The sequence below is a fragment of the Mandrillus leucophaeus genome, unplaced genomic scaffold, assembly GCF_000951045.1.
Source record: "Mandrillus leucophaeus isolate KB7577 unplaced genomic scaffold, Mleu.le_1.0 Scaffold52, whole genome shotgun sequence".
Lineage (NCBI taxonomy): Eukaryota > Metazoa > Chordata > Mammalia > Primates > Cercopithecidae > Mandrillus > Mandrillus leucophaeus.
Window position 1 is genome coordinate 3,395,701 of NW_012105586.1, and position 9,961 is coordinate 3,405,661.

A 9,961-nucleotide genomic window follows, 5' to 3' on the forward strand; every position below is an offset into this window, starting at 1 on the left:
ATCTTGGCTCACTGCAACCTCTGCCTCCTGGGCTCAAGCAATCCTTCTGCCCCAGCCTTCTCCCGAGTAGCTGGGACTACAGGCATGTGCCACCATGCCCAGCCAATTTTTGTATGTTTTGTGGAGATGGGGTTTCACCATGTGGCCCGGGCTTGACTTTTGTTTTTAACTTAATCTCATAAATCTAGATTGGGCCTTGCTTTAGCAATTAATGAGAAAATATGAGGTGCTTTAGTTGACCTCAGAGCTAATTTGAGTCATGAAGGTGATTTATTAGCTAAACATGTTAGCATGAACTCTGGGCTGCTTTGATACGGAAGTGCTGTTTGGGGTAAAGGAGGCTGTGGTCTCCCCACACTCTGTGTTGCAAAGGGGCATAATTACAAATGAAGCAAAAGGATAGCACATATTTATGAACCCAGTTGGAAGCAGCATTTTGTCGTATAATTTCAATGATTCCCTGTAAAGGTATGTACTATTAAATTTTAGGCATGGTGCGGTGGCTCCCAGCACTTTTGGAGGGCAAGGTGGGCAGATCACCTGAGGTCAGGAGTTTGAGACCAGCCTGGCCAACATGGTGAAACCCTGTCTCTACTAAAAACACAAAAATTAGCCGGGGGTTGTGGCGCATGCTTGTAATCCCAGCTACTCGGGAGGCTGAGTCAGGAGAATCGCTTGAACCGGGGAGGCAGAGGTTGCAGTGAGCAGAGATCACACCACTGCACTCCAACCTGGGCAACAGAGCAAGACCCTATCTCAAAAAAATACATACATACATACATAAAATAAATTTCAGGCATCAATTAAGACCTCATATTCTAGAGCCAGACCATGCTGGGTTTAAATCCTTGGTCTGCTCATATTCACTGCAAGCCTCTGAAAGACTGTCACAACCTCTGTAGGCCTCAGTTTCCTCCTCTGTAAGGTGGTGAGAGTAATACCACCACATAGGCTATGAGGACATGGTGAGAATTCACTGATCCAGCACACTGATATTGAAATGCTACTGGGTGCTGTTGCAGACACAACGCCTTATACGTAGGAGAGTGTATGAGAAATTAGCCTTAGCCATTGGTATTAATATCACTGTTACTGGCTGGGTGCGTGCGGTGGTTCATGCCTGTAATCCCAACACTTTGGGAGGCCAAGACGGGTGGATCACTTCAGGTCAGGAGTTCAAGACCAGCCTGGCCAATATGGTGAAACTTGGTCTCTGCTAAAAATACAAAAATTAACCGGGCATGGTGGCACGTGCCTATAATCCCACCTACTCAGGTGGCTGAGGCAGGAGAATCGCCTGAATGCAGGAGGTGGAGGTTGCAGTGAGCAGAGATTACACCACTGCACTCTAGCCTGGGCAACAGAGCGAGACTCTGTCTCCAAAAACAAAAAAAATCACTATTCACTGTTGCTGTCTTGCTTGCGTCTTGATGTCACAGATGATCATGGTTATTAGTGATCATTTTTTTGTCTGTCCCTGCAGGAACCTAGTGCTGAAGACAATAAAAAGGGTCCATTGACAATTGCACAGAAAAAAGCCCAGAACATCATGGAGTCCTTTGAAAATCCATTTAGGATGGTGAGTCGTAGTTTTGTGTACTCAGGGCTGACAGGATATATAGAGATGCCTATAGCTGTACATGCTTTCATCTGGGAAGGAAGCCTCTGAAGCCAGTGTGTCAGCTGCCCTGGTGTCCAGGCAAAGACGCTGACATGGCACCAGCAGCCCCCCATCTGAGCACCTCTGCGCTGTGGGCCTAGATTCCGTTCCCGGCAACGTTTCACACAGCCGTTTCCTTCCTCCAGTTTCTGCCCTCACTAGGACACCGTGCCGTCTCTCAGGCAGCGAAGTTCGATCCATCAACAAAAATCTATGAAGTAAGTGGACTTGTCACCTGTTCTAAAAGATACTTTTTTGTCGTTATTTGGTTTTTTTTTGTTTTTTGAGACGGAGTTTCATTTTGTCACCCAGGCTGGAGTGCAGTGGCACGATCTCGGCTCACTGCAACCTCCACCTCCCAGGTTCATGCAATTCTTCTGCCTCAGCCTCCCGAGTAGCTGGGATTACAGGCACCTGCCATCATGCCCGGCTAATTTTTGTAGAGATGGGGTGTCACCATGTTGACCAGGCTGGTCTCCAACTCCTGACCTCAGGTGATCCACCCGCCTCGGCCTCCCAAAGTGCTGGGACTACAGGCGTGAGCCACTGCACCTGGCCCTAAAAGAGACTTTCTAAGAAAAGGGGATTTCCTAATTATTCAGACCAGGTTTCTATTGTAGACAAGTCCATCTCATCTGTGAATCCCCTGACAATGAATGTAAAAGCCCTTTATTTTCTAGCGTTGTTTCTAGGGAAAGGGTCCAGAACTTCAGTGAGATTCTTAAAAGCACTGGGAAACCTTGTAAGAAACAAATCTTCACTTGCGGTTTTTTAATTGAGGTTTAATCTATATGTAGTAAAGTACACAAATATTAAGTATACAGCTTGATGCATTTTTACAGATGTCTGTTACTTTAAGGATCTTAAAGGTGACAGCTTTAATTTTAAAACACTCTATCTTACTTATCTGGCTTGTTTTTACCAGCATTATGAGTAAGGATGAGAACACACCTCCCCTAGACCCCCTTGAGATGTTTCCGGGAGCCAGCACGTGAACTATGGTTCGCAGCCTCCTTCCTCCCTGCAGGAAGCCTCTGTTCTGATGACATGAGTGACTGGCTCCCTCTGTGTGGCAGCAGAACTCTTGTGTTAGGCAAAACCGACAGGTCCCCTGGCCCTAGCCCTGTCCCTGTCCCTGAGTTAGCTTGCTATTTTTAGAAATGGGGAATCAGGCCGGGCGCGGTGGCTCAAGCCTGTAATCCCAGCACTTTGGGAGGCCGAGACGCGCGGATCACGAGGTCAGGAGATTGAGACCATCCTGGCTAACACGGTGAAACCCCGTCTCTACTAAAAAATACAAAAAACTAGCCGGGCGAGGTGGCGGGTGTCTGTGGTCCCAGCTACTCAGGAGGCTGAGGCAGGAGAATGGTGTAAACCCGGGAGGCGGAGCTTTTAGTGAGCTGAGATCCGGCCACTGCACTCCAGCCTGGGCGACAGAGCCAGACTCCGTCTCAAAAAAAAAAAAAAAAGAAATGGGGAATCAGGTGGGGCTTCTGCCTCCTCTCCTCTTTTCCTCTGATGGGTTGTGGCACATTGAACAACCGCACGTCCCGTGTGTTATGCCCAGTGTCACCTCCATGCCATAGGTCAGTGGGGTGTCATAAGGAAACACAGCAGACTTGTGGAAGCCCAGCCTTGAGTCTGCCTCTGTCATTTACTGACCGTGTCCCTTGGACAAGTTATTTAGTCTCCCCGAGCCTGTTTGCTCATCTCTAAAGAGAGGGTGATGACAGTACCTTTGTCCCAGGGTTACAGAGAGATTGAACGAGATGACGGATGGCCCAGTGCCTGGAGGACAGTAGCACTTTGTCCCCCTTAATAGCGATTTTAGCAATAAAGCCAGCATGAAATTTGTTTTTCATGCCCTTAGATTTGAAACTTATGACTTAGAATGTGTGTACTTCTTAGGTTAACCTGCCCTACATCATCTCATGAAAAGTAAGACAGACTTGGGTGGCTGACTTTGGAGGGTTTTTTTTTGTTATATTTGCTTTCATTATAGATCAGCAACCGTTGGAAGCTGGCCCAGGTGCAAGTACAAAAAGACTCTAAAGAAACTGTCAAGAAGAAGGCAGCTGAGCAAACAGGTAGCACTCACTTCCTTGTAACTCAGTCAGCTGTTAAAGGACGGCTGTTGCACATCAGCTGTTTCAGCCACGTGCTGGATACGGCTGTGAATGAAGTAGGCACAGCCCCTGCTCTGTGGGGCTTCCCTTCTGCTGAGGGATGGTGGCCAATCAGTGTCTTTCCTGGCAGATGGCAGCAGGTGCTGTGCAGAGAGATGGGTGGGGAGTGCTGGGGGGTGCTGTAGCTGTCTCGACGGTGGTTGGAGAAGGCAGTCTAACGAATGTGACATTGACAAGACCTGCAGTGAGCTAGAGAAGAGTTCTGGAGCCACAGCACAGCGAGCCCAGAGGCCCTGGGGGTAGTTCACTAGGCATGCTCAGAAGCAGCAAGTGGGCCCGCATGAGCAGAGCGGGTAGAGAAGAGCAGGAAATGGGGAAGGAGCCAGTAGGGGCCCACAGGATGATGCTGCCTTTTACTCTGAGTTCAGAAGCCAGGAGGGTGCTGAGCAGACACAGGGTGGGAAGTGACTGACATGTGGCCCTCTGGCTGCTGTGTCAAGAGCAGACGATAGGCGACAGGATGGGAACCCAGGAAGGGAGAGGAGACGTGACAGTGGCCCAGGCAAGAGGGAACAGTGGCCTTGAGACCAGCATGGGAGCAGAAGAGGTGGCTAGAAGCTGTCAGAGCCTGGATCTGTCCCGTAGCAAAGCTGACAGCATTTGAGAATGAGGTGGATGTGGCATGTGAGAGAAAGGAGGGAGTCTTGGAAGAAGAGTTTGTCCTGAGCAGCTGGAAAGCTGGAGTTGCTGGCAGCCGAAGTAGCTGGTTTGAGCCAGCTTGTCCACTATGGTGATGGTGATGATCCTGTTAAACGCCCTCAGGTCCACAGGCCACTGAGCATTTGGGTTCACAGGACAGGAGCAGCCAGGGCCAGGGAGAATCAGCTCAAGTGTAGGTGAAGGTGCACAGCGCACCTGAGCCTGAGCCCTGAGGCAGCCTGTCCTGTGGAGATGCGGGACCAGGGAGCTGCGAGGGAGGAGGGATCAGCCATGACAACCCCTGTGGCTAGGCCAAGTCGGAGGAGGATGGAGATGGAGGAGGGTGGTTGCTGGATTCAGCAACTCCAGAGACAGTTCTCTCCCTTGCAGCTGCCCGGGAACAGGCAAAGGAGGCGTGCAAAGCTGCAGCAGAACAGGCCGTCTCCGTCCGACAGCAGGTCGCGGTACGTGCCAGCCTTTCTCCTTTTTCCTTTGAAAAACGATGCCCCTCCTTGTGGTCAGGATCTTCCTTGGGTATCTTAGGGGGCTTGCCCTACGCTTTATATTAAGTCCTGACTTCTTTTCAGTTCACCTTTTTTTAAATTTCCTTTTTTTAAAAAAAAAATAGTGACATGGTCTTACTCTTACCCTGATGCCCAGGCTGAAGTACAGTGGTGCGATTATAGCTCATAGCAGCCTTGTACTCCTGGGCTCAAACGATCCTCCCACCTCAGCCTCCCAAGTAGCTAGGACTACAAGCACGCACCACCATGCCCGGCTACATTTTTTTTCATTTTTTTGTAGAGATAGAGGTCTTGCTCTGTTGCCCAGGCTGGTCTCAGACTGCCTAAAGAAGTCCTCCCACCTTGGCCACCCAAAGCACTGGAATTATAGGCATGACCACTGCACCTGGCCTGCTTCCCTTTCTTAAATGACCTCATGTCATTGTCCAGTGAGGAATTGGTTTCAGCTGACCCTGAGTGTTGGTCCGAAGTTCCAGCCATAGCTCCTCTTCCCACCACTGACAGTTCTTCTTACCACTTAGGCAGCTGGATCCCAGCTACTGCTGAGGCCGGCGGGGTTCCCTCTCCCATGTGCCTCCCTGTTCCTCCCCCACATCTGTTCCTGATCTACAGCTAGAAAATGCTGCAAAGAAGAGAGAGCGAGCAACAAGTGACCCAAGGACCACAGAACAGAAACAAGAGAAGAAACGACTCAAAATTTCCAAGAAGCCAAAGGACCTGGAGCCGCCAGAAAAAGAGTTTACGCCTTATGACTACAGCCAGTCAGACTTCAAGGCTTTTGCTGGTGAGGAAGTACTGGGGCCCCATAGGGGGGCATCTGTGTGCGTGAGAGGGGAGGAAGCCAGAAAGAGACTGCAACGTAGGGGCCAAGTGAGCCCTCCCTGCGCAAGGCATGGCGCTCACCAGGAATTGTTGGAGTAGTCCAGAGAGGCCGTGGCAATGTGGACAGTCGCCTGCAGCCTCGTTGCCACCTCCTCCACTGGAGCTCACTCTCTTGGTGGCCTCCATGGTGGGTTAGTAAGATCACCTGTCACTTCCATTGTGACCAGGGCCCCATCCTTCCTCACTGTAACTTGTGCCCATAAACCCTCTCTCTCTCTCTCTCTCTTTCTCTCTTTCTCTCTTTCACACACACACACACACACACACACACACACACACACTGAGGATTTTGTTTGTTGAAAAATCTCAAAACCTATGACATGAACCCCTATGGGTGCTGGGGCTATGAGAGTCCGTCTGCTTCGAAGGGGCTCCAGATGGCATTCCCGACTTGAGCAGCCTTCGGCACAACATGCTCCTTTGGAAAAGAGAGCGCAGAGGCCATTCCACACAGTGGCCCTTTATACAGGAGTGTCGCCTCAGAGCCCGAGTTCCTGACGGCATCACCCAGCACAGAGATCAGAATGGACTTCCTTATGTGCAGGGGCCACTGCTGTAGCCACCTGCCCCTAACGTCCCTGCGACTAGAGCCGAGAGAAACAGGCCTGGTCTTCAGACTGCCCACAGGGACCAGGATCACCATGTATTCATTTACATGAGCCACGAGCCGCAGCCCCTCATTGTGACGGGGGTTGCGCTCTGACAGCCAAGGCTTGCCTGAGTGTCGTGGTCCCGGCCTCGCTGTGAGCCTGTGATGCCTGGTAACTCATTGACCTGACCGCAGGTCTCTCTCATCTCTTACCTTGCAGGAAACAGCAAATCCAAAGCTGCTTCTCAGTTTGATCCAAATAAACAGACCCCTTCTGGCAAGGTAAGAACTGTTCCTGGAGGATTTTAGCACGCCCGTGGCGCCTATTTTTGACCTCCTCCTCTGCTGAGAAGACAGGCCCATCCAGGAGTCCATTCCTTTGCATATCTTTTTCCTCACCTCATTTCTTCCCAAGCGCGGGCAATACCCGTCAGCTACCCCGACAACTCATAAAACGAGGCTGTAAAAGCTGGCATGTGGTTTTAAAGGGTGTTATTCTGTGTTTGCTACCATGGGAACCACAGCTGCAGGCCAAAAGCACCCCCTTTGGGGCCAGCACAAGCCTGCATTCGCCCCACGTGGGTGTTGGTGCTGGTGCCAGGGAAACAGCATGGCTGTAGGTTCCACAGGCACGGGGACAGGGCTGCTTTGGGGCCCTCCTGTTCCTCTTGCAGCGCATCCTAGCAGCTTTGCCTTCAGAGACACAGAAACGTCCTCTCGCAGGGAATCTAAAGTCACACCTGTGCTGCTAGAATCTTTGGCCCCCTGAGCTCAGGTGTGTGTTTCTGTGTATCTTGTGGTCAAGGTGCCTACCCAGCTTAAACGGTTTCTTTTCTTTCCAGAAATGCATTGCAGCCAAAAAAATTAAACAGTCGGTGGGAAACAAAAGCATGTCCTTTCCGACGGGAAAGTCAGACAGGTACGCGGTGGATGGTGGTGTGGCCCAGGGAGCCCAGTGAAAAAGCACCTGCCCTGCATGGTGCAGTCAGTGGGGAGCGAGTGCCCAGGGGTCTTCAACCAGGACGCCTCAGAGAACCTCCCACAGCCAGGTCCCTCTCGCCACTCGGAAAACAAGGGCGGGACGTGATTTGCTCTGTGCCGCACATCACAGAGCCAGGCACTGCGCCCCAGGACTCAGATGCCCCTTGTTCCTGGCTTTCCAGTTACTGTGTTTCCTGGGGTCACCTCAGGGAAAATAGGTGTGAATAGTTACGAAATTTTCCTGGACCAGCCTATTAGGAATGAGGAAAAAGTAAGCACGTATGGGTTATCCTTGTTGTTGAAGAGTGGTTTGACTTGGTTTTGTTTTGGTTTGTGACAGTCTCATTCTGTCACCCAGGCTGGAGTGCAGTGGCACAATCTCGGCTTACTGCAACCTCCGCCTCCTGGGTTCAAGCAAGTCCCTCACCTCAAACTCCCGAGTAGCTGGGATTACAGGTGCCTGCCACCATGCCCGGCTAATGTTTTTGTATTTTTAGTAGAGATGGGGTTTTGCCATGTTGGCCAGGCTGGTCTCAAACTCCTGGCCTCAGTTGATCCTCCCAACTCGGCCTCCCAGAGTACTTGGATTACGGGTGTGAACCACTGCACCTGGCGAAATGTTTTTGTTAAAAACATAAAATCCTAATAATCAAGCTGACCCTGAGGTTAGGGGACTTGCCCGGGGGCAGGAAGAACAGGTCTGCCTTCTCGAGATGCTGCTCAGCTCAGCCAACTCTGGTGGGCCGCCGAGTTCTCAGGGGCCCCCGAACAAGCCATTCTCCCTCTGTTCTGCATGATTAAGGTTTGCACCGTTTTGTAAACCATCTGAGAACATCCAGCCAACCCAGAAGAAATAACTGTTGTTTTTACACTGTCTCTGCAGAGGCTTCAGGTACAACTGGCCACAGAGATAGTCCTGGAAGACACGCAGCACCCGTGGACCAGAAGCACCAAATGCCAGTGCTGCTTTTGTACAGACGTATTTTTAAACCATTAAAAAATATTCTTCCTGGAAGAAAGCTGATTCCTGACTTTTATTTTGTTGCCGCCACAGCTCTGGGCAGGTTGCCATCCTGTTCAGGCAACCATCTTCAGCTGTCTGTGGGCAGGTGAGTGTGTTCCAGGGGTTATGGTGACTTCTAGAAAAATCCAGAGCTGGCTGGACACGGTGGCTCACGCCTGTAATCCCAGCACTTTGGGAGGCCAAGGTGGGCGGATCACAAGGTCAGGAGATCGAGACCATCCTGGCCAACACGGCGAAACCCCCTTTCTACTAAAAATACAAAAAACTAGCCGGGCGAGGTGGCGGGCGCCTGTAGTCCCAGCTACTCGGGAGGCTAAGGCAGGAGAATGGCGTGAACCCGGGAGGCGGAGTTTGCAGTGAGCCGAGATCTCACCACTGCACTCCAGCCTGGGCGACAAAGCGAGACTCTTTGTCTCAAAAAAAAAAAAAAAAAGAAAGAAAGAAAAAGAAAAATCCAGAGTCACTCCCGAGGAGGAATATGAGACAAATTGCTGGGACTCAGAAGTGGCAGCACCTGCAAAGCAGAAGCTGTGATGTGCATCGCTCCACTTTGAGAGGGTTCTCTGGGCAGTTTCACTTCCTTCGCGAGCCTTCAAATAACATGAATGGAGCCACCTGGTTAAAAAATGCCATCGGGAAAGGAAGTGGTAAGGTGCCCTAGAGCTAGCAGTGGCTCCTGAGGACCTGTTCTCTACTCTGTTCTGTTCTTTTTTTTTTTAAGTCAACTTTTTTTTTTTTTTCTGATTATAGAAGTAATAACATGTTCATTGCAGGAAATGTGGGAAATATAGTAAAATGCAAGGTCGGATGTGGTGGCTCACACCTGTAATCCCAGCACTGTGGGAGGCTGAGGCAGGCGGATCACCTGACGTCAGGAGTTCATGACCAGCCTGGCCAACATGGTGAAACCCCATCTCTACTGAAAATACAGAAATTAGCCAGGCATGGTGAGCACCTGCAATCTCAGCTACTCGGATGGCTGAGGCAGGAGAATCGCTTGAACCTAGGAGGCAGAGGTTGCAGTGAGCTGAGATTACACCACTGCATTCCAGCCTGGGCAGTAGAACAATACTCTCTCAAAAACAAAAGAAAAATACAAAGAGAAAATTTTAAGCATCTGTAGTCCTGCCACACAAAGATGTTTTGTTTTTTGTTTTTGTTTTTGTTTTTTTTCTTCTTTTTATGAGATAGGGTCTCACTCTGTTGCCTAGTCTGGAGTGCAGTGGTGTGATCTTGGCTCACTGCAGCCTTGACCTCCCAGGAACAAGTGATCCTGCCGCCTCAGCCTCCCACATAGCTAAGACTACAGGCACATGCCACCACACCTGGGTAATTTTTCTTATGTTTTATAGAGACGGGGTCTTGCTGTGTTGCCCAGGCTGGTCTTGAACTCTTGGCCTCAAGCTATCCTCCCATCTTGTCCTCCCAGTGTTGGGATTTCAGGCATGAGCCACCACGCCCAACTGAGATGATCTT

The 9,961-nt window shown here is 50.5% G+C and overlaps 1 protein-coding gene across 2 annotated transcripts in view; it reads left to right on the forward strand.

Annotated features, from left to right (window-relative positions):
- Positions 1-8,473, forward strand: part of EXOSC10 (exosome component 10) — a 29,930-nt gene extending 21,457 nt beyond the window's left edge. The window contains exons 18-25 of one of the 2 annotated variants that reach the window (XM_011996604.1): positions 1,484-1,579; positions 1,807-1,878; positions 3,663-3,747; positions 4,876-4,949; positions 5,622-5,793; positions 6,701-6,762; positions 7,323-7,399; positions 8,345-8,473. In XM_011996604.1, the coding sequence (XP_011851994.1) occupies positions 1,484-1,579; positions 1,807-1,878; positions 3,663-3,747; positions 4,876-4,949; positions 5,622-5,793; positions 6,701-6,762; positions 7,323-7,399; positions 8,345-8,375 (669 nt within the window). In that variant the 3' untranslated portion in view covers positions 8,376-8,473. The remainder of the gene's footprint in view (positions 1-1,483; positions 1,580-1,806; positions 1,879-3,662; positions 3,748-4,875; positions 4,950-5,621; positions 5,794-6,700; positions 6,763-7,322; positions 7,400-8,344) is intronic. The other variant, XM_011996605.1, reaches the window with a different exon arrangement.
- The last annotated feature ends 1,488 nt before the right edge of the window (positions 8,474-9,961 follow it).